The 25181-nt window shown below is 48.8% G+C and overlaps 1 protein-coding gene across 1 annotated transcript in view; it reads left to right on the top strand.

Annotated features, from left to right (window-relative positions):
* LOC142280604 (sulfotransferase 6B1-like) overlaps positions 1-25181 on the top strand; it is a 95383-nt gene that overhangs the window by 54654 nt on the left and 15548 nt on the right. Inside the window, exons 3-4 of the mRNA XM_075332759.1 lie at positions 1845-1934; positions 19653-19779. Of these exons, the coding sequence (XP_075188874.1) occupies positions 1845-1934; positions 19653-19779 (217 nt within the window). The remainder of the gene's footprint in view (positions 1-1844; positions 1935-19652; positions 19780-25181) is intronic.

Raw genomic sequence — 25181 nt, 5'->3', positions numbered from 1 at the left:
GTACACATTGGGTAATTAACCCGATGTGTACTCTGGCTAGGAGTGCAGGGAGCCAGCGCTAAGTGGTGTGCTCTCACGCTGCCAGTGCCAGCTCCCTGCACACGTACCTGGAGTACACATCGGGAAATTAATACGATGTGTACTCTGGCTAGGAGTGCAGGGAACAGGGAGCCGGCACTGGCAGCGTGAGAGCGGCGGACGCTAGTAACTAAGGTAAATATCAGGTAACCAAGAGAAGTGCTTTCCTTGGTTACCCGATATTTACCTTTAGTTAAGCTTCCACGCGTCGCTGCTAGCTGGGGGCTGGTCACTGGTCGCTGGTGAGATCTGCCTGTTTGACAGCTCACCAGCGACCATGTAGCGACGCAGCAGCGATCTTGATAAGGTCAGATCGCTGGTCGTGATCGCTGCTGCGTCGCTATATGTGACACCACCTTTTATCTTCTTGACAATACCCCATAGATTCTTTATGGGATTAAGGTCAGGTGAGTTTACTGGCCAATCAAGCACAGTTACATTGTGGTTATTAAACCAGGTATTTGTACTTTTGGCAGTGTGGACAGGTGCCGAGTCTTGCTGGAAAATTAAATTTCCATATCCAAAAAGCTTGTTGGCAGAGGGAAGCATGAAGTGCTCTAAAATTTCCTGCTAGCCAGCTGTACTGACTTTTGTCTTGATAACACAGTGGACTTGGCTCCCCAAACATTCACTGATTGTGGAAACTTCACACTACATCTCATGCAGCTTGGGTTGTGGCTTCTCCACTCTTCCACCAGACTCCGGGATCTTGATTTCCAAATGAAATGCAAAATGTACTTTCATCTGAAAACACCTTGGACCACTGAGCAACAGTCCAGTTATTCTCTTTTTTTTTTTTTTTTTTTTTTTCTTCTTCTTGGCCCAGGTAAGACAATTCTGGCATTGTTTATTGGTCATGAGTGGCTTCACACAAGGAATGCGACACTTGTAGCCTATGTTCTGGATACGTCTGTGTGTGATGGCTTTTGAAGCGCTGACTCAAGCAGCAGTCCACTTCTTGTGAATAGCCCTTAGTTTTGAATGGCCTTTCCTTAACAATCCTATCAAGGCTGCAGTTATCCTGGCTGCTTGTGCACCTTTTTTCTACCACACTTTTTTCCTTCCACTCAACATTCAAATTAATATGCTTGGATAAATCACTCTGAACAGCCAGCTTCTTTAGCCATGACCTTTTGTGGATTACCCTCCTTGTGGATTGTGTCAATGACTGCCTTCTGGACAACTGTCAAGTCAGCAGTCTTCCCCATGATTGTGTAGCCTACGTAGCCAGCCTAAAGAACCATTTTAAACGCTTAGGAAGCCTTTGTAGGTGTTGTGTGGTAATTATTCTAATTTACGGAGATGACTTTGGGGTTTTCATTGGTTGTAAACCATAATCCTCAACATTAACAGACATTTAATACTTAAAATAGATCACTGTTTGTAATGACTCAATTATATGTTTCAATTTTTGTATTGAATTACTAAAATTAACTTTTCGATGACATTCTAAATTATTGAGAAGCACTTGTAGTTCATGGACATCTTAATGAGGTCTAGAGAATGCAAACTCTGATTAGATATTGACAGAAAACTCACTCACTGATCAGGTTTACACATTAACGATCGTTCTCATGAACCAACATTTGTGCAATCATCAATGTGTAAAAGGGCTTTAATTTTTTTTTTTTTTTTTTTTATTTTATTTATTCTGACACCTATTTGAGTAAGAATGCAGTTTCCACTTTTCAATATCATTTGGGGAATGTCGTTTAAAGATCATGAAAACCTTAATGTAATTCTATTTATCGTCTCTTGATTTTAAGCACCTGAAGGACCAACCTTCTCCAAGAGTATTTGCTTCACATCTTACTTATGAGAATATGCCAAAATCTTTCTTTGAAAAGAAGACAAAGGTAAAGTAACTGATTGTGCATAGCTAGGTTTTCTGGAGTATCAGAAACCTCATTTATTATAATTTTACACCCAAAAAAACATTTATTATTCAGGCATTTAATAAACACTTGTTAATGCAAACCTGTTCTTATTATAGGTATCTATCTAAAAGTGAGAAGAATAAGCACTCAAACACTTTTTTTTTTTTTTTTTTTTTTGTGTCTTCCAGTTATAGACACTGGTAAAATAACCAGATAATATTCCTCCCAGGTCCCATGCCATCTCTCTGCTGTTCCTCTGGTCTCTGTGTATTGGCTGCAGCAATGAAGTCATGACTGCAGTGCAGATCAACACTGCAGCCAACCATTTGAGCTCAGCAACTCGTGCTGTCTACATTTGTAGGCAATCATCTGACTTCAGCGGCAATGTTTACTATAGTCATGATGTTATTGATTCAGCCAGTAAGTGTAGCACCCCAGGGGGCAGGTGTTTTTAACCTACTCGTTCCGGGGGGTGCATATTCTTCTGCGTCGTTACTGAGTGACCTGGCCTGGTTCCGTTGCCCCGAGGCGTACAGGAAGGAGGATTGGAGGGTGGTAGGGAGGATGGAGGTAGTAGTCGGAGGTTAGGAAAGTCTATTAGGATCGTAACGCCACCTGTGGTTTGCAGCCAGGGATGGGCGGCCACTGCTGCAGGGTCTCTCACCGGGGCAGATGTTACTTGCAGCCGAGATGGTGTTGCGCCTCACAGGCGGAGCGGGATTACCCCGGGAGGATGGTGGGGGTAGTAGTGGTCCCCGTTGGCGCCGCAGTTCCAAGTGTTTTTTACTCACAAGTCCTTTTAAGCGCTACCCGAGGTACCGTTCTCTGCCATGATGGGCTCCAGCCGATCCCGGATTAATCGGCAGTCACAGTCGGTGCCCATGAAAGTTTAGTGAAGTGTCCCTCCTGCTCCCACAAGGAGAGAGGAAACACTAACTCCAGTTGTCAGTGCTAGGTGTTATCCCAAGCTGTGCCCAGGAAGGTTCTGTTTAAAGTATGTTGGTTGCTCCTACTTCTACCCCATGTGGCGCCAGCCCCCTGTGGTTGTCCTAGCGACTGGGAAGTCCCATGCTTCATGATGACGAACTATCCTGTCTGCCCTAGTCCAACCCCCCAAGTGAGTAAGCACCTGCTGTTGTTTTCTGAAGACACTGGAAGGTTAACCCCCCCCCCCCCTCCCACCCCACCCTCCTTACCCGGGATAGATAGTACCCCATAAAAGTAGTGTAATACCCTGTGGTGCCTAAAGCCCAAGGGTGCCACACAAGCACTGAGTCCAAAGTAATCTTAGTAGCATTGCGAATTATTTAAACTATTTACTATTCACTGAGTGCACGCAGGAAATAAAGAAAATGGCGGTGATGGGGAGAAAAGGCCAGGCAAACAGGATGGGGCGGAATAAACTTGCAGGATATCCCAACCACTTCTCAACTTCTCAAATTTCTAGAACATCAGGTGTGATAGTGCGCTGCCCCCGTGCCAACAGCCAAGCTGCTCTGATCCTGGTTCTCAGTGGCTTGAGGGTCTCCGGACCCGGGGGTTGTGCGACCACTCAAATGAAGGGGGGTTATTTACAAGGGATTTTATAGAGTTCGTGACGCCACCCGTGGTATGTGGTAATTAGGAGTACCACCGCTGCAATTGGGAGTACCCGGGGATGATGGAATGGGGCAGCCAGGTATTACCCTCCACAGGCAGGGGGAATACCCCAGGACTTGGTGATGGTAGGGGAGTGCCGTTGGATGCAAGGAGGTCACTGTTGTACTCACTCAGTCAATTAAGCTGACACCGACAACTTGTCAAAGTCTCTGGATGCCGCTGAGGGGAGCTTAGTTCGGGTCCCGTCCCCAATGGTGCTGCCTGGTGATCCGTGACCTGCTTCCTGGCACTAACTTTACTTCTTTCGTGGTCCCGGTAGTGTGAAACTTGCCGGACTCCGCTCCCCACTATGGCTAAGTGTGGGAGCTTGCTTTCAGGGCTCACGCTTGGGATTTTCTGGACCGTTTTGAATTGGAAAGTCCTATCCCCCTCGTTGCTCTAATGCCCTGATTTTTTTTTTTTGGACCGGGTGGGAACGGATCCTGAAGACACCATTCTCCTCGGGTAAATTTATCGGGTTGCCTGCAGCTACTCCCCGACCTAGGGTCCACGTAACCCGTCGTGCCTTGGTCTCAGCCCGGTGATGGTGCAAGGCCACCGGCTGTCCTCCTCGACAGATCCGTGCCCCTTGCCATGATCCTCTGCCACCGGGGGTCCAGATCCTCTAGGCCCAGACCACCGTCTGCCACCTAGATTGCTTCCCAGGAGCCCTACTCCTCACCTCCTCTCACTTTCACTTCTCAGACCCAACTCTCTTCTTGACACTCCTGACCTCCCCTCTCCAACCCCCCCCCCCAGGTGGACGAATCTATTCCACTCAAGCCGTCCACTGGTGTATCTAGGGTTTGATTAGCTTATGTAGGAACACCATTTAATTAGGGACCCTAAACCAAGAGGGAGGTGGATACTGCACGGGAGGGCGGATTGGGCAATACCCTGTGACGACCCGATATTCCAGGGGCGTCACATTAGACCATCCCTCCTTTGTACATTGTGGTGGGTGCTGTATTGTAGTTGGATGAATCCTGCAAATATTTTAGTGGCCTCTGGTAAGACCTGCTGTCAGTTTTCACGAATTGCAAAACCTCCAGGAGTAGTGTATATGGCAACTTGAACCTGCCTCCTTTTAATTAATTACATTGGTAAAACCAAGAAGGAATTGTGAAGACTGAAGAATCATATAGGGGATATCTGACATGAATTGGAGACTCCAATTGTTAGTCACACGAACACCGTTCACCATGGTGAACTCAATGAGATTTTCTTTTGTGCTGTTAAAGTGAATAAACCCAAAATTACAGATTTAAATAAATCTTTCTAGAAAAGGAAAGTGACTGGATTTTCAGATTGGACTTTTTGATACCTAATTACTTATTTATGGAAAGGAAAGGAAATTCTGGCGCTGTGGAGTGTAATGCCGGCGTCACACGGGAGGATATATCGTGCGTCCGCATGAGCAATCGCACCCGCCCCCGTCGTTTGTGCGTCACGGGCAATTCATTGCCAGTGGTGCACAAAGTCGGTAACCGCCGTCAAACGTACTTACCTCTCGCACGACCTCGCTGTGGGCGGCGAACATCCCCTCCCTGAAGGGGGAGGGATGTTCGGAGTCACACAGCAGCCGCCCAATAGAAGCGGAGGGGCGGAGATGAGCGGGACGTAACATCCCGCCCACCTCCATCCTTCCGCATTGCCGGCGGGACGCAGGTAAGCTGTGTTCGTCGTTTCCGGGGTGTCACACGGAGCGACATGTGCTGCCTCGGGAACGATTAACAACCGGAGCACAGAAGGAGGACCGACATTTTGAAAATGAACGACGTGTCAACGAGCAACGATAAGGTGAGTATTTTTGCTCGTTCAGTCATTCTGAGGTGTCACACAGTATGACATATCTAATGATGCTGGATGTGTGTCACGAATTCCGTGACCCAGCCGACATATCGCACGATATATCGTATCGTGTGACGCCGGCATATCCGTCACCACTCAGGATAAATTTCTAACTTGTTTATTGCTATTCATTATAAAAAGTGAAGCATATAGAATATCTCCATACAAAATTTCCAGCGTGTAGAAAAAATATTGACAGTGCCAAGAGAGTGACCTCTGGAAGTAGGAGGGGCTGTGGGAGCAGGTACAGTTGAGCCTAGAATGTACGGGCTCCTTTCAGGTTGGTGGGCGTGACTAGCTGGGTTAGTGAGATCGGTGATGTTTTCACCCTTCCAGTATAATCATGCAAGGAGAGGGGTCCCCGCCCCCCCCCCCCCCCCATGTGATAGGGGCACGTTGAACTGAAGTCATACCCGGAAGTAATCCATATACTCTAGCATCTACCGAGTAGGTAAAGCGAAGCCGGAGACTGGTAAAGTATAGCGCGCTTGCTTTTACTTTTTGTTTTCACTTTACTACCAGAGTGCCAGATCCAGGTCAATCCTGGCCCAGGCCCGGAACTCTGCTGCTTTTGAACCATCACTGGTCTGGACATGGTCCGTACATTACAGGAGTGCAGAAAAAAAACAAACGCCATAAAAGCCTGGCCAAACAGGCAGAAAACCGTCAGGAGACCCCCCCCTTCCCCAGGAGACTTCTGCCACAAGATCAGGTTTTGGTCAGGGGAAAAAAACGCACTGTGAGAACATAGCTCTACGTGTTGTGTCTGTTTTCACACATACTGGAGAAATGTTTACACGTGTACTAAATAAAATCAGTGGGGATCTTCACACCAATACTTTCACAAGGACCATGTCTATGTGAACCACATGCATGTAATACACAAGTCAGTGTGGGTTGTTGTGTGTTTTTTTTTTTTTTGTTTTTTTTTTTTTTTACCATTGTGTTTCCTCTGTGTTCTAGTCTGTCAACACTAAACACACCAGGTTCCTCTGTCAGAGGTGGGGAACCTCCTTTTGATGACCTTTTCTGCAGCCCTCTGCCAGATTCCCATGGGCTGCATTGCTCTGGTGCTTCAGCCGGTAGTTGCTCCCCTTTGTAACCCCTCCTTGCACTGCATGTGCATGCATTGAAGGATTACATCCTCCTGTTGGCCAGTGACAACGCAAGTGTGGCGCCCCTGAGGTACTGCACCTAATCAGAGGTGCAGCATTCATCCCGGGTACGGAGGAGGTCATTGCCAGTAAAGCACCACAATCCAACAAAAATTAGTTGCCCTCTCACTGGGACTAGGCTAGGGTAGGCACCTGGGGGGTGGCTATCACTAATTTAGTAGGCCTTCTGCCCTCTAGTTCAGGAACCTGGGTGGGGGGGGAGGAGCTTGACACAGGGGAGCAAGGTGACACACACACTCGGCAGATCAGATACTGAAGAGTGACCGAGAGGAAATAAGTGAGACGAGAGGAGACCATGGTCGCTGAAGAGAGCTGTGCCATAGCTCCCTCATGACCGAGCGCACAGAACAGGGTGCGGAGCCCTAGGCTGGTGGCACTTCATGTCCCACCAGCAGAATCCGCCGGGCAGAGTATTTTAAGTCTTCTGTCCCACACAAAGTGCCCAAGGCACAGCAGCATATGGAGCCAGGAATCGAGACAAAAAAGCGGCACCAGTAATGGACTCGCGCTGCCTGCCATACGGGACAGCATTGGAGCCCATTCACAGCGTAAGTAGTAAGGACTCCCAGAAAAACACCGTTTCTGGCCTCCGAACTATCCGGGATCGGCTGGAGCCCATGACAGCGGAGTCCGGCATCCCAAGGGAAGTGGAATCTCAGTGAGTAAAGAACTTTAACTGCAACCTCTGTCGTCCAACCCTTCCTGCGCCTTAGCTGCACAGCAGCAGGAGACTACTACTCCCAACATCCCTGTGGGCCTGAGCTCTGCCTGTGGAGAGCTGTAACAACCTAGGTGTACTACCATCTGCCCTCAGAGGAAACCTCCTAGCAGCGGCGGCTCCCATGTTGGCTGCATATCACGGGTGGCGTCATGAATACAAACTCTATACTCCCCTGTAAATAAGCCCTCCATCTTTGACACCGCCGAGGTCACGGAACCAGGCCTGGCTGGTGTGACATCCCACCCCCTACACTGGCACGGTGACGAGTAAATCCCCAAGGCCCTGCGGGTGTGTCACGAAAATGTACTTTGTGGGCGGAGTTTGCATGTGATTGTGCCAACCCTGCAGTGGTCGAACCGCTCGGATCCAGGGGTTACCGTGGCTCAAGGGTCTCCGGACCCAGGGGCTCTTGGCCACTTCAAATGAAAAAGAGGTATTCACAGGGGATAAGAGTTTGTGATGCCACCTGTGGTTCGCGGTAAGGGGAGTACCGCCGATGGGAGTACCCGGGGGAGATGGCGTGGGGCAGCCAGATGACGTCCCCTCCACGGGTAGGGGAGGCTCCCCGGGACTCGTGGTGGTGAGGTGTAGGGGAGCGTGGTGCAGATTGGAAGCAGGGGAGGACAGCGTACTCACTCAGGCAGTGTTGGTGTGGATGTGACCAGAAAGCAGACTCTGACACAGTAGTAAACAGTCTCTGAATGCCACTGCCATGTCAGGGAAGCCAGTCTGGGAGTACGCTCCCAATGGTATTGCTGATGGTCTGTACCTTGGCTCCATTCACTGTATTTTAGATGTTCTGTGTGACCACTCGACTTGGAGCTGTCGGGGTCCCGCTCCCCACTGTTAAGTAGTGAAGCTATGCTTTCGATGGCTGATGCTTGGGATTTCAGTGGGCCGCATAAGCTGGAAAGCCCTATCCCCCTCTTTGTGTTGATGCCTTTGATCTCTGAGCTCTTGGGGAAAGTCCATAAAGAAACTATCCTCCACAGGTTAATTATCAGGTTGCATGAAGCTAATCCCTGATCTAGGGTCCAGTACCCTGCCGCTGTGCTTGGTCCCGGTTCGGTTAAGTAGGTATTCTGGTCCCGGCCGTTTTCCTAAACTAAGCCGGGCACCCTTCTCCAATACCCTGCGACCGGGTCTCCGATTCATTCGGTCCCAGACCACCACCTGCGACCTAGCCAAAAAGTCCCCAGGGAGAACCATGGGGGTTTGAGTCCTGCACCAAAAAAGACATAGGGTGCAGTACCCTGTGGCACCCTGACTAGTCCAGGGGCATCACATTTCCCCTCAGTTAAACTTAGCTCATCCCCGAGCTACAGGACAGAGAGGTTTATTTTGTTTTAATTGAAAAAAGGGAAAGTCGTAACCTTTTTAATTCAACAATTTCTCATCCCACACAGGGGTGGCACATCACTTAAACATTGCATAAAAACTCTGAGTTCACATTTGTAAGAACCATGGGAATGCTACTGGTTGTAGCGGTAGTCGGTGGCTCAGCCTACTCCGCTGCAGTCCCTTCCTGCAACAGTCCATTCCCATTGTCCCTCTCCCTTCAACCTGCCAGCCAAACAACCTGGATCCTTGGTGCCACCTCTAATCCTGGTGGGCACCCCTTTTCCAGCACCTCAGTAGCCTCTGGTGACGCCGTTTAAGTCCTGGAGGTGTAAAAGACAAGTCTGGCAACAGTCCTGAGTAACCTGGTAGCCGTTACCCATTATGCCATCCTCCATCAAGGGCCCCCTGGTGCCGTCTACCAGCGCCGCACTGTCCAAGACCTTGATGGCCTTTTTACCTTTAACGGAGCATGGGGGAAAAAAGGTTCAACAAAGAGGATATCTTTACTGGAGCATTAGCTCTCCTGTCACCCTCCACTGAGGACCTGGTGACTGGTCCCCGACAGCCTTCTCCACTTTAACACAACACTGGAGAACATTCAACAAGGGTAACAGGTCCAAACAGTCATTTTGCAAACCTTAAACAAACTGGTGGGTAGCTATCCGGGTTCAGCTGCCACTGCTACATACAGATTCCTGCGGCTCCGGCAGTTAACGGGCGGCGGTGGTACCAGCATCTCAACAGGCTTCACCTCCGCTGTGGTAGATGCAGGAACCGGCTGTTCCGCAGCCGGAATAGCAGAGTCCAGGTGCTCCGTACCGGGGTACGGGCCCGGTGATGTGGCCGGGTCTGGTCGGGCCGGTGATGGGACTGGAGGCATTGCGGCCTGGTCTGGCCGGTGGTGAGGCTGAAGGTTCCGCTGCCAGTGTTGGGGTTAGCGGCTCGGCGTCCGCCAAGGGTAACAGTAGCTGAGGTGGCCGGGGGCAGACCAGATCCCGCGGCCAGGTCAACTGGAACTGGGTAGCTGCTTACCCACTCCACGCATGGGGCCTCCATCTCACGGGCCCGCACCGCCACAGCCAGGCTCCTAATTTCTTCCCTCCAGTGGTCCAGGATGTAGAGGAACTGCGTCTGCATCCTCCTGAAGAGCTGCTCGGTCTCTTGTTCAATTCAGGTCCCGGTACCTGGAGCAGCGCGCTCCAGTGACAAGTCCCTTCCTGCCGCCATCTTGCCTCTGCAGTGTCCAGGAACTTTATAAGCAGAGTAGAGTTGAGTGCGGTTCGCGATTCGATGTTCTCCAGTTCGCGGCTCGAGTGATTTTGGGGGCTGTTCTAGATCGAACTAGAAGTCGAGCTTTTTGCTAAAGCTCGATAGTTCTAGATACGTTCGAGAACGGTTCTAGCAGCAAAAAGCAGGGCTTTTTACAGCTACAGTGTGCAGGAGCCATCGCTGGCTGGTAACCAAGATAAACATTGGGTATCCAAGCAAAGCGCTTTGGTTAGTAACCCGATGTTTATCCTAGTTACGTGCAGGAAGCCCACACTTCCCCGCTCAGCTCACTCCGCCCCCTCCTGTACGCGGCATGTGTACACACACACACACACACACACACACACACACACACACACACACACACACACGTCCCCAGCCATGCAGTCCACGACACTGACTTCCTCCTGGCACTCTGCACACATGGTCCCGCTCGGCTTACCTGCAGTGATGAAGTCCTGACCTCAGCGCTGTCACTGTCCTCAATGGCCGCCGCTTGTCACATAACCTTCTCTCGCTTCCGACCCGAGACTGACTAGCGGTGACATCACGGGCCTATCGCGATACTTGGCTGTGAAGGCGGCGGTCATTGAACTCAGTGACAGGTGCTGTTAACAGTGCAGGAGATCAGCGCAGGTAATGTACCTCGCTGACAGCAGCACTTGTCATCCCCTGCAGTGACCTGGGCTGACCCATTGATGTTAGCTCAGGTCACTGCACTGCTCTCCCAGCCAATGGGGAACATCCTGCTCTTCATTGACTGGGACAGTGTGGATCGTCATGGCAACCCCTTGGATTACACCAGACCTGGATTTGTTTTTCTTTCTAATAAATTGGTTAAAAAGGGAATGTATTGGGGAGTGTTTTTTCAAATAAAAATGTGTTTGTCGTCTATTTTTTTTTATTAGTGACTGGGTTGGTGATGTCAGGTATCTGATAGACGTCTGACCTCACCAACCCCAGGGCTTGGTGCCAGGTGACATTACACATCTGGTATTAACCCCATATATTACCCCGTTCGCCACCGCACCAGGGCACGGGATGAGCTGGGGCGAAGCACCAGGATTGGCGCATCTAATGGATGCGCCACTTCTGGGGCGGCTGCGGCCTGCTATTTTTAGGCTGGGGAGAGTCCAATAACCACGGACCTCACTAGTCTGAGAATATCAGACCCCAGCTGTCTGCTTTACTTTGGCTGGTGATCCAATTTTGGGGGGACCCCTACATGTTGTGGTTTTTTTTTTTTAATTATTTATTTAATTTAAAATAACAGCGTGGGGTGCCCTCAGTTTTGGATTACCAGCCAAGGTGAGGCTGCCAGCTGTGGTCTGCAGGCTGCAGCCGTCTGCTTTACCCTAGCTGGCTACAAAAACTCTGGGGAACCCTAAGTCTTTTTTTTTTTTTTTCTTTTTTTTTGGCTAAATACAAAGCTAAGCACCCCTTAGTGCCACATGAAAGGCACCAAAGGGTGCAAAATTACAAAATGCAGGAGAGTGGGACATGATGTGTCTTTCTGCCATTATAATGACAGAAAAGACTGATATGAAGTGTACAAGCACAGGAAAATCACCAGAGCGCTCTATGCTGTGAAAAGCAGTAGAAAATGGCACTGGAGTGAACATGTGACCGCCTCATGTAGGTTGAAGCTAAGGATCCTGGGTAAATTTATGTATTTTCCCTCCTTCAGTTTTTTTGCAGTACACAAAAAAAAAACGTAAGGCACACGGATGACAAACAGATGACATACGGACCGTCTACGGAACGGAAACTGATGCCACACGGATGCACCCGTGAAAAAAAAACCTGACTTTTTTGCAGACCACAAAAATGGATCGGTCGTGTGAATGTAGCCGTATTCTGATCTGCCGTTTATAAACAGCAGGCAGAAATAAGTCAATAACGCCCCCCAGCGTCAGAAAATCTCCGGGGTTTCAGGGTTAGCTGAGACCCTGGAGATCATGATTCAGGACGGTTTTTCCGGTCCCCGCTCACGTGATCACAGGTATACACCGTATACCGATGATCACGTTACAGTAAATGACAGCGCCGGTAAAAAATTATTTATCTCCCATCTGGCATGAACAAATATGATAAATCTCCTCCCCGGTCCCCTCTGGTCCCCCGGTGTCACCAAAGTGCCCCCCCCCGATGCCCTCCCAGAAATCCAAGATGGCCGCGCGCGGACAGCAGCGCGCCGGCCGCATTCACCCTACTCTGATTTCTGTCGCATGTGCCATGACACATGCGACAGAAAACTCCACCCCAGGCCCTGCCAGGTCACCCCCTATAACCCCACCGGTGTTCCCCGGTGTCCCACGGTACCTGTGCAGCGTTGATTTTCCCCCCCCCACCACGGCCCTCTCCTTCACAGTAGTCTCTGCCGCATGCACAGAGCGGCTGTCAGCTCAGCTTCCTGTGTTCAGACACAGTGAGTGGTGGTTATGCATCTGTAAGCTAAATGGGCGGCACGGTGGCTGAGTGGTTAGCACTGCAGTCTTGCAGCGCTGAGGTCCTGGGTTCAATTCTCATCAAGGACACCATCTGCAAGGAGTTTGTATGTTCTCCCCGTGTTTGCGTGGGTTTCCTCCGGGTACTCAGGTTTCCTCCCACACTCCAAAGACATACAGCGATATGGAATTAATAACGCTATATAAATGAATAAATTATTATTATTACTGCAATGCCCTGCTCATGAGGTAAGGAACATAATTGATCAGGAGAGCTATATACTACATTTCCAAACGGAGGGATTTGCTTTTATAGTTTCCCTACCAAACATGAGAGTCCATTATACGCCACAAGAAAACACCTCTAAATAGCGAGCTCTGTTGTTTAGTATTCATTCAGCTGGATAACTGGACTTAAAGGGGTATTCCATCTCCAAGATCCTATCCCCAATATTTAGTAGGTGGAACAGCAATAATATCAGCAAATACCAATATTTGGAAATGTAGAATAGTTCTCCTGATTAGGCATGCCCTTACCTCATGAGCAGGGCATTGCAGCTTTGGTAGCAACCATTACGACATGGACTCTGCTGCTGTGGACCTGGGGAGAGTGAGTGAAGATTCATTGCACCCACACTCCTCACATGAAGGGTCTGCACTCCTAGAAAATGGGGGATACGTTCCCTGAGTGTCTCCTCCCCCATAACCCAACCAACCCCCCTAATATTCTAGACGGTCCAGAGTCGTCGTGGGACCCCTTTATTTTTTTTCTTACAATAAATTGGTGAGGGAGGAAATGTTTTGGGGACTGTTTTTTTTTTCAAATAAATTTCTTTTGTCATTTTCTTTTATGTTAGTACTGACAGTTTATGATGTTGGGTATCTAATAGACGCCATGACGTCACAAACTGCTGGGCTTGATCTCAGGTGACTTTACAGCTAGTATCAACCCGATTTATTACCCCGTTTGCCACTGCACCAGGGCACGGGATGAGCTGGGGTGAAGCGCCAGGATTGGCGCATCTAGTGGATGCGCCACGTCTGGGGTGCCTGCGGCCTGCTATTTTTAGACTGTGAAGGCCCAATAACTATGGACCTTCCCACCCTGAGAATACCAGACCACAGCTGTCTGCTTTACCTTGGCTGGTGATCCAATTTGGGGGGGACCCTACTTTTTTTGTGTAATTATTATTTATAAAATAATTATAAAAAAAGAGCCTGAGGGGACCTCCACATTGGATCCCCAACCACGGTAAAGCTGCCAGCTGTGGTTTTCAGGCTACAGCCGTCTGCTTTACCCTAGCTGGCTATCAAAAATGGGGGGACCCAACGTCATTTTATTTAACTATTTTTTAAATCGAAAAAATTAATGGGCTTCCCTGTATTTTGATTGCCAACCAAGGTAACGGCAGGCAGATGGGGGTGGCAACCCATAGCTGTCTGCTTTATCTGCGCTGAGAATCAAAAATACCGCGGAGCGCTACGTCATTTTTTTAAAGATTTATTTTTACAGCACTGTGATGTCCAGCAATCAAAATACAGGGAAGCCCTTTTTGTTTTTAGTTATTTAAATAAATAATTAAAAAAAAATATATTTGCTCCCGCTGCATTTTTTGTATTGCTAGCTAAGGGTAATCCAAGCAGCTACTGGCTGCTAACCCCCACTGCTTGGTGTTACCTTCACTGGCAATGGAAAATCCAGGGAAGCATTTTTTTTTATTTTTTTTTGCCAAAAAACTGCAAAAAAAGGACGTGAGCTTCGCCATATTTTTGTATGCTAGCCAGGTATAGCAGGCAGGTGCTGGAAGAGTTGGATACAGCGCCAGAAGATGGCGCTTCTATGAAAGTGCCATTTTTCTGAGGCGGCTGCAGACTGCAATTCACAGCAGTGGGACCCAGAAAGCTCAGGCCAACCTGTGCTGTGGATTCCAATCCCCAGCTGCCTAGTTGTACCTGGCTGGACACAAAAATGGGGCGAAGCCTACGTCATTTGTTTTCTAATTATTTCATGAAATTCATGAAATAATAAAAAAAGGGCTTCCCTTTTATTTTTGGTTCCCAGCCGGGTACAAATAGGCAACTGGGGGTTGGAGGCAGCCCGTGGCTGCCTGCTGTACCTGGCTAGCATACAAAAATATGGCGAAGCCCACATAATTTTTTCAGGGGGCAAAAAACTTCTGCATACAGTCCTGGATTGAGTATGCTGAGTCTTGTAGTTCTGCAGCTGCTGTCTGTCTGTATGGAGAAGAGCAGACAGCAGCTGCAGAACTATAAGGCTCAGCATACTCCATCCAGGACTGTATGCAGAAGTTTTTTGCCCACCAAAAAAATGACGTGGGCTTTGCCATATTTTTGTATGCTAGCCAGGTACAGCAGGCAGCCACGGGCTGCCTCCAACCCCCAGTTGCCTATTTGTACCTGGTGGGGAACCAAAAATATAGGGAAGCCCGTTTTTTTTTTAATTATTTCACTTATTTCATGAAATAATTAAAAAACAAATGACATGGGCTTTGCCCCATTTTTGTGTCCAGCCAGGTACAACTAGGCAGCTGGGGATTGGAATCCACAGCACAGGTTAGCCCAAGGTTTCTGGGCGCCTCTGCTGCGAATTACAGTCTGCAGCCGCCCCAGAAAATGGCGCTCTCATAGAAGCGCCATCATCTGGCGCTGTATCCAACTCTTCCAACAGCCCTGGAGCCGGGTGGCTTGTTGGGTAATCATGAGTTAATACTGGCTTTGTTTTACTAGCCAGTATTAAGCCAGAGATTCTTAATGTCAGGCACGTTTGACCCGGCCATTAAGAATCTCCAATAAAGGGTTAAAAAAAAAAGACACCACACAGAGAAAAAATACTTTAATAGAAATAAATACACAGACACATTAGAGACTCCATCTTTATTACCCCCTGTCAGCCCTCCACGATCCATGGTCTTCTGTCTTTCTCGTTCAACAAATGCAGCTCTGCTCCATCACTGCTGCATGGGGGAAGACGCTGCTTCCCGTGCAGCCTTCACTCCGTGAAGGCTGCACTGGAAGCAGCGTGCAGCCTTCACTCCGTGAGAGATCAGTGCTGCTGGCGGTGACAGACGCGTTACCATAGCAACAGGGCTCCGATCATGTGATTCCCGGAGCCGCGGTTAGCGGTGACGTCACCGCTAACTGCGTTGCTATGGCAACGGTGATCTCCGTTAATGACCGGCTGTGTCAGCCGGTCCCTAACGGAACGGGGAGTTGACCGTGTGCTAGAGCATGTCGCCGGTACACGGCGATACACAAATGTGCACCGTGTACCGGAGAGTGCAATGACAGGTCCTACATGACGCGTCATAGTCATTTGACCAGTCTGTGGCCAATGAGATAATAGCCATGTGACTGGTCACATGGCTATTTTGACGTCACGATAGGTCCTGTATCACTGCTGGCAGTGCTGGTCACCGGGAGGATTCAGCGATCATCGGATGGAATAGCGGCAGGAGACAGAGTGCAGGAGGGATCGCGGGAACCGGTAAGTGTTATGGCAATGTTTATTAACTGTATGTGTACATTTATAATGCGTTTTTATGTGTTTGTGATTGCCTCCCATTATATCCTATTGGTTCGAGTTTGGTTCGTCAAACGTTCGCCGAACTGAACTCGAACGAGACCTCAGTTCGACGAACCGAACTCGAGCCGAACCACGGCCAGTTCGCTCATCTCTAGGGCAGAGTCCTGGCGTCCCTGCTCCACTTCCGCTGCTACATCCCGTTACGCCCCCTTGGTTTTCGGCAGCCAGCTCTCCAGCTTCTGGCTGCGCTCACAGGACGAGGGGCGGGGCTTAATCTTCGCACGCTTTTGGTCGGGAAGATGGTGTTTTGACGCCAGATGGCGGAAAATGGCAGGAACGGAATATTGACACCGCAGCTTGGATTTTCAAGGTGCACTTTACACAGGTTAGTGGGCCCAGTCCAAATCCTTTTCGTAACACTAGAAATTTGAGGTGTGCCGCCCTAGCAGCGGTCAAACCGCTCAGATCCGGTGGTTACCGTGGCTCGAGGGTCTCCGGACCCAGGGGCTCGCGGCCACTTCAAATGAAAAAGGGGTATTTACAGGGGATAAGAGTTCGTGACGCCACCCGTGGTTCGCGGTAAGGGGAGTACCGCCGCTGCCAATAGGAGTACCCGGGGAGATGGAGTGGGGCAGCCAGATGATGTTCCCTCCATGGGTAAGGAAGGCCCCGGGACTCGTGATGCTGAGGTGTAGGGAAGCATGGTGCAGATTGGAAGCAGGGAAGGACAGCATACGCACTCAGGCCGTGTTTGTGTGGATGTGACCAGAAAGCAGACTCTGTCACAGTAGTAAACAAAAAGTCTCTGAATGCCGCTGCCATGTCAGGGAAGCCCATCTGGGAGTACGCTCCCATTGGTATTGCTGATGGTCTGTACCTTGCCTCCATGCACTGTATTTTAGATTTTCCGTGTGACCCCCTCAGCTTGGAGCTGTCGGGGTCTTGCTCCCCACTGTTAAGTAGTGAAGCTGTGATCTCGATGGCTGACACTTGGGATTTCAGTGGGCCATATAAGCTGGAAAGCCCTATCCCCCTCTTTGTGTTGATGCCTTCGATCTCTGAGCTCTTGGGGAAAGTCCTTAAAGAAACTATCCTCCACAGGTTAATTATCAGGTTGCGTGAAGCTAATCCCTGATTTAGGGTCCAGTACCCTGCCATCGTGCTCTGTCCCAATTCGGTTACTAGGTACTCCGGTCCCAGACGTCCTCGGAAACTAAGCCGGACACCCTTCTCCAATACCCTGCGACCAGGTCTCTGACTCCTTCGGTCCCAGACCATCGCCTGCCACCTAGCCAAAAGTCCCCAGGGAGCTCAAACTCCCAGCTCCTCACTCTTTTGGAGCCACTACTGAACTGACTAAGCTTTGCTCTCCACTTCCTCTCTGACTGCCTGCCCCCTCCCACCAGCCTGCCTGACCCCTAGGCAAGTGGCCCTGTTCCAGCTAGACCACCCACTGGTGTGCCTGACAGTGTGGTGTAAGTTGTGACTAGGATTTGCATGCTGATGGAGCAATACCGCTGTCGGGATCCCAGAACCATGGGGGTTAGTGTCCTGCACCAAAAGAAGACAAAGTGCAGTACCCTGACTGGTTCAGGGGCGTCACACGATGCACTCCCATCCCACAGATGAAGAGAGTAGCAGCTGCTCCAGCCACTACAGTGATGTCTATGTCCCACAGCCTCCTCAGTGATGTATATGCTCCTGCCTGCCTTGTGATGTATTTGCCCCTAGTGTCTCCTGTGATGTACATAGAGCAGTCTGTGTCTCCTACAGTGAAAGAAATAATTATTTGATCCTTTGCTTATTTTGTAAGTTTGCCCACTGAAAAAGACATGAATAGCCTATAATTTGAAGGTAGGTTAATTTTGACATGGAGTTAGAATATCCAAAATATAATCCAGTAAATCATATTGTATAAATTCTATAAAAATATCTGAATTTTGCAGAGAGAAATAAGTATTTGGGCCCCTACCAACCATTGAAAGTTTTGGCTCCTACTGTCCACTTAGATGCTCCTAATCAACTCGTGACAATTTAAGACCGCTGTCTTTAATTGAATCTGTCGACAGTCTTTTATACATGTTACCTGCATTAATCAGTCAGACTCTAACCTCTACAACATGGGCAAGACCAAAGAGCTTTCTAATGATGTCAGGGACAAATTCATAAATCTGCACGAGGCTGGAATGGGCTACAAAACCATAAGTAAGATGCTGGGTGAGAAGGGAACAACTGTTGGTGCAATAGTAAGAAAATGGAGGCAATACAAAATGTCAATCGACATTGATCTGGGGCACCATGCAAAATCTCACGTCGTGGGGTATTCAGGATCATAAGGAAGGTGAGAGATCAGCCTAAAACTACATGGATGGCGGGAGTTGTTAATGATCTGAAGGCAGCTGGGACCACTGTTACCAAGAAAATTATTGGTAACACATTGCGGGCACTGCAGGATTTTAAGCCATTAGTGCAAAGTCCCACTTCACAAAAAGGCACATGTGCAGGCCCATCTGAAGCTTGCCAGTGAACACCTAGATGATTCTGAGAGTGATTGGGAGATGGTGCTGTAGTCAGATGAGACAAAAAATTGAGCTCTTTGGCCTTAAATCAACTTGCCGTGTTTTGGAGAAAGAGAAATGCTGCATATGACCCAAAGGAGACGGTCTCCACTGTCAACATAATGTTTACACCTCCATGCTTACGAGGGTGTTTCTCTGCTAAGGGCATAGGACTACTTCACTGCATCAATGGGACAATGAATGGAGCCATGTACTGTAAAATCCTGAGTGACAACATCCTTCCCTCCGCCAGGACAATAAAATGGGTCATGGCTGGGTCTTCCAGCACAACATTGACCCAAAACATACAGCCAAGGCAACAAAGGAGTGGTTCAAAAAGGACATTAAAGTCATGGTGTAGCGTATCCAGTCTCCGGACCTTAATTCCATAGAAAACTTGTGGAGGGAGCTGAGGCTCAGAGTTGCCAAGGGACAGCCTCAAATCTTGATGAATTGCAAAGAAAAGTGGACAAAAATTCCTCCTGACATTTGCATAAGCCTCATCCTCAACTACAAAAAAAGTCTGACTGCTGTGCTTGCCAGCAAGGGTTTTGCCACAAAGTATTGTCTTGTTTTCCAGAGGGATCAAATGCTTATTTTGCTCTACAAAATACAAATTTTATATAAAAATTATACAATGTGATTTTTCTGGATTTTATTTTGGATACTCTCTCACTGTTAAAATTAACCTACCCTTATAATTATAGACTGTTCATGTCTTTGTCAGTGGGCAAACTTACAAAATCGGCAAAGGCTCAAATACTTATTTTCTTCACTATATGTGATGGATATGCTTTGCAAAACTTATCACAAAGAGTTGACTGCGCTCCAGGTAAACACAAGCCTCGAAAAACAGTTGAAATGCAACATTATCAGTATCACTTATCACATCTACACCAGAGAGAAGCAGCTCCAGCCACCACAATGGGGGTGAGTTACGGTAATTGTTTAGCCAAAAGTCTAGTAATTTTCAGGTTGATAATTTTGTGGCTTATTGACCACAAGCGTTGACCCATAATATATATATATATATATATATATAGTGAGTGCCCCCTGGTCCTTAGTATTGTCTTTGGAAGAAAGAAGTCATGTGCCAGTCCTTTATAATTTAATTTTATATTTAACTTTTTTTTTTTTTTTTTTTTTTTTACAGATCTTGTTAATTCTCAGGAATCCAAAAGATGCAGCTGTCTCGTATTACCACTTCACAAACAACAATCCCGTGCTTCCCTCATATAGCTCTTGGGACTCGTTTTGTGAAGATTTTATAAGCGGAAATGGTAATTTTGAACTACAAATGTATTGTATTTTAAATAAAAAAAAAAAGTCCTTAGAAATACATAATTCTCAATGTATGAAATCGACTCACTCATAAGGATGTTTTGATCATAAACGATCGACCAATAACACTAGTAGAGATGAGCGAAAAACCTAGTACTACCCATGTCCAGCATCCACTTCAGTACTCCATACCCACACAATAAAAACAAGGGTCATTTGCTTCTTCCATTCTCTCATACTTAAAATTTGCATGCCAACATTTTTGTTAGGCATCTTATAAGTTACATTTTAACCCCTTAACGACAACCATCATACATATATGGTGGAAATCTGGAGTCGAATACATGGCGGATAAAAACAGCCAGCATATGCCTCTATCAGCTGAAGTCGAATTGGACATTTAACCTGTTTTTAATGCCACTTTCAATGTAAGTGTGCCGCCCCCGTGGAAGCAGCCGAGTTGCTCGGATCCGGGTTCGCTGTGGCTCGAGGGTCTCCGGACCCGGGGGTCGTGCGGCCACTCAAATGAAAGGGGGTATTTACAGGGGAGTTGATATATAGTTCGTGACGCCACCCGTGATGTACAGTAATTTGGGGAGTACCGCCGCTGGGAGTACACAGGGTGATTAAGTGGGGCAGCCAGGTGTCGTAGCTCTCCATGGGTAGGGGGATGCCCCGGGACTCGGTGTAGGGGGTGCTGTGGGGTGCAGGGGTCACTTTCGTACTCACTCAGTCTATAAGCAGACACTGACAACCGGGTAAACCAAGTCTCTGGGTACCGCTGCCGCTGAGGGGAGCTCATCCGGGTCCCGTCCCCAATAGTGTTGCCTGGTGATCCGTGACCTGCCTCCTGGCACTTAGTTTGACTTCAACTTGGTGGCCCAGTAGTATAGAACTAGCTAGGCCCTGCTCCCCACTATGGCTAAGTATGGGAGCTTGCTCTCAGGGCTCACGCTTGGAATTTCCTGGACCGTTTTGGATTGGAAAGTCCTATCCCCCTCGTTGCGCTAATGCCCCGATTCTGGAGTAGGTGGGAACAGATCATAAAGGCTCCATTCTCCTCAAGTGACTTGTCGGGTTGCCTGAAGCTACCCCGATCTAGGGTCAGTGTACCCCGTTGTGCCTTCGGTCCCGGACCGGTGACGGTGCTAGGCTGCCGGCTGTCGTCCTCGACCAGTCCAGACACCTTGCCACAATCCCCTCGACCGGGGGTCTGATTCCTTGAGGCCCAGACCACCGTCTGCAACCTAGACAGTTCCTTCAGGAACCACCGCTCCCGACTTCCTCTGAGCTCCTCCACAGCATGAAGGCTACTTCCCAACTCTCTCTCTCCACTCAGACTGACTACACTCCATCCCCCCCCCCCAGGTGGGCGACTCTATTCCGCTCAAGCCGTCCACTGGTGGGTGTGCTGCAGGGTGTATCTAGGATTTGATTTGCTGTTGGAGGCACCACCATTTAGATAGGGACCCAGAACCAAGAGGGAGGCGGAATACTGCACGGAAGGGCAGCTTGTGCAGTACCCTGTAATGACCTGATAGTCCAGGGGCGTCACAAAAGCGGCATTAACTTTTGTGCCAGCATGGAGTGTTATTCTACGTGCCCATAGGGCCCCCCCCCCAAAAAAAAACCATGATTGTGGGTGGCGATGGACTGCCATGGCCATCTATTGAAGGCCTGTGTGCGTGTCATTAGTGCTCTATTGAAACTCTACCTGTAGTCATGACTCTTACTATATAGAGCAATACAATGGCATTGCTGCATATAGTACAAACTATCATGTAAATATAAATTAAATTCTCCTAAGGGGACTAACAAAGACCGTTTAAAACAAAAACTGGACAAGTTTTGCTATCGCTGTACCGGTACGGTGTGTGTGATGTGATTCAAAAGTACAACCTTTCCTGTAATAAACCCTCATACGTGGCCAGAAAAATAACAAAGTTATGGCTTTTAGAAGAAGGGGAGGAAAAAACAAAACCCAATTGACTTTTTTTTGAGGGGGACACTGTACAGTGAAGGAAATAATTGATTCCCTTGCTGATTTTGAAAGTTTGCCCACTGACAAAGACATGAACAGTCTAATTTTAAGGGTAGTTTAATTTTAAATGTGTGAGATGGAATATTCAAAATAAAATCCAGAAAATCATTGGATGGAGCCCTCATCCAAGGGCTTCATCTGCACGCACGCTGACTCCCAGCACCATCATTTGAAACCAGGACCGCAGACACACTGGGACTCCCGCCGCACAGCCACCACAGTCTGCACAGCTGCCCACCCACATGCACAGAGTGGCAGGCCGCCGGGACAGAGGAAGCCAGCACCGACATGCAGCCACAGGCACCCAGTCGCCCACCCGCACCCGGCCGACTGAACACAGACAGCCCCACCTAATTTTCCTCCCAAATTTTGGGAGAAAAAGTGCGTCTAATAATCCGAAAAATACGGTATATAGAGAGAAATAAGTATTTGATCCCTCTGGCAGACAAGACTTACTACTTTATGGCAAAACCCTTGTTGGCAAGCACAGCAGTCAAACATTTTTTGTAGTTGAGGTTTGTGCACATGTTAGGAGGAATTTTGGTCCACTCCTCTTTGCAGATCACTTCTAAATCATTAAGATTTTGAGGCTGTTGCATGGCAACCCGGAGCTTCGGCTCCCTTTTATAAGTTTTCTATGAGATCAAGGTCTGGAGACTGGCTAGGCCACTCCATGACCTTAATGTGCTTCTTTTTGAAACCCTCCTTTGTTGCCTTGGCTGTATGTTTTGAGTCATTGTTGTGCTGGTGTGACGCCCTGGGCAAGCCAGGGGTCACAGGTCATGCACCAACACACCCTACACCCCAGTTAGGAACACCAAAGCTAAACCAAAATCCTTGTTGCCTTCCTCCAGAGGTTGATGTTCACACCAGGGGGTGGGCCAGGCGGTTGGCTCCGCCCACCGAGGAGTTCACAGCTCTGGAGGCGGGAAGAACCAGGCAGATTAGCCCAGGCAGGGCTAGAGTGAAGTTCAGTTAGGGGAGTGAAGGAGTAAACAGCTAAGATAGAGAAAGGAGTGAAAGTGAAAGGAAGTGAAGTGGAAGTGGTAAAGGAGGAGTAGGAGAAGTGGAAGGAAGGTGAAAGGTGACAGAAAAGAAAGCCTGAAGAGAGTCCAGCTAAGTGCAGGACAGGGTCAGCAAGGTCAGCAACGGCGGTGACTGTCTGGAGGGGGACCGTTTGGAAGTTCCTGGAAGGACCGCGGACGGGTAGTGGCCCGGCGGTCTGGAGCAGTGTACCAAAGGACAGTCAGCACCAGGGCAGGGGCCTCTCGGACCCCGGCAAGGCTAGGAGTCGCCATAATTTGCCAAATCCGTCAGTGAAGGGGACGTAGATCCCCCCCCCAACAACCAAGTCCCGATTGAAGGCAACAGCCCAACCAGTGTAGCAGAAACACCGCCACCACCAAGGCACCAGTTTCTCAGGGCCAGCGCCTGCGGGCAAAGAGTAGAGCTCCTTCGGTCCAGCTTGAAGCCGGGGAGCGGGTTACCGGTGGGAACCCATCGCTACCAACACAGAAACAAAAGGTGCAAGGAAAAGGGACATCACCGTCGCCTACTGGGAGAGCAAGTGCAGCCGTCCGTGGGAACCGTCTTTCCAGCCGTGTGGTTTACCGTAAAACTGTGTCAACGTCTCAGGCTGAGTGAGTACCACAGTGCCGCAAGGCACAGCGCTGCCCCCGCGTCCCTGCGCACACCAGGCCCTTCACCTTCCACACCATCACCTGGCTCCGGGATCACCAACCCCTACCCACGGAGGGGCAACACAACACCTGGCTGCTCCGCATCACCATCCCCGGGATCCCCATATTGAGCAGCGGTGGTGAAATCACCACAACCGTGGGTGGCGTCACGGACAATAAACTATCCCCACACCCAACCAACCCCTTTCACTCACGGGCGAGGAGTGCCGCTCGAGAACCCCCGGGATCCGGCCTACAGCTCGAGCCACCACTGAGCAGCGGCCGCCAGACCCGAGCAGAAGAGAGTGAGCGTAGTGTGCTGACACCCTCCTCCCCGCCCGCGACACTGGCAGACCCAGCTATGACCCATTTTTAATGTCCTGGCGGAGAGGAGGTTGTCACTCAGGATTTGACGTTACATTGCTCCATCTATTGTCCCATTGATGTGGTCAAGTAGTCCTGTGCCCTAAGCAGAGAAACACCCCCAAAACATAATTTTCCACCCCCATGCTTGACAGTGGGAACGTTTTTCTTTAGGTCATAGGCAGCATTTCTCTTCCTCCAAACACTGTGAGTTGTGTTAAGGCCAAAGCTCAATTTTTGTCTCATCTGACTACAGCACTTTCTTCCATCACTCTCAAAACCATACAGGTGTTCATTGGCAAACTTCAGACAGGTCAGCACATGTGCCTTTTTGAGCCGTGGGACTTTGCGGGTACTGCAGGATTTTAAGCCATTACAGCGTAATGTGTTACCAATGGTTTTCTTGGTGACGGTAATCTCAGCTGCCTTGAGATAATTAACAAGTTCCCCCCGTATAGTTTTAAGCTGATCCCTCACATTCTTCCTGATCATGGATACCCCACGTGGTGAGATTTTGCATGAAGTCCAAGATCGATATCGATCGACACTCATTTTGTATTTCTTCCATTTTCTTACTATTGCACCAAAAGTTGTTGCCGTCACACCCAGCATCTTACTTATGGTTTTGTAGCCCATTCCAGCCTTGTGCAGGTCTATAATTTTGTCCCTGACATCCCTAGAAAGCTTTGGTCTTGCCCATGTTGTAGAGGTTATAGTCTGACTGATTAGGCAGGCTTCACACATCCGGCGTTTTGCCGGATTCGGTGCTCGCCAGTTCAGTGTATACAGTACAATGGCAGCGCTGCAACTTCCGGGTCACATGACAGCATGTGACCAGCGCTTGTCGCACTGCCATTGTACTGTATACACTGTACTGGCGTGCACTGAATCCTGGAAACTGGCGAAAAGCCGGATGTGTGAAACTAGCCTTAATTGTGTATGTAGACTGGAGCCATTTATACAGGTGACAATTTAAAACAGCGGTCTTGTAATGCAGTTAATGAGTTGATTATGAGTCTCTAACTGGTCTGTAGGAGCCAGAACTCTTAAGGATTCATGCGCACGTAACTGCATAATATTCTGCAGCGATTTAACAGCACATTTGTGCTTCAAAACACTGCAGAAACATTGCATAATGAATGCAGTATTTTTGTTAAAAAAGCAGTTTTCATGCGCTCGGGATACTGCCCCCACCATAGACAGTGAGAGCTGCATCCAGAACGCACAAATAATTGACATGCTTTTATGAACGCACGGATTTGGGTCAAAATTTTAGCACCCAAATCGCTGCGTTCAAACAAGCATTGTGCGCACGCAT

Source organism: Anomaloglossus baeobatrachus, unplaced genomic scaffold (genome assembly GCF_048569485.1).
Source record: "Anomaloglossus baeobatrachus isolate aAnoBae1 unplaced genomic scaffold, aAnoBae1.hap1 Scaffold_46, whole genome shotgun sequence".
NCBI lineage: Eukaryota > Metazoa > Chordata > Amphibia > Anura > Aromobatidae > Anomaloglossus > Anomaloglossus baeobatrachus.
Note: the sequence above shows the minus strand (reverse complement) of the source record. Positions and strands in the feature narration are given on the sequence as shown.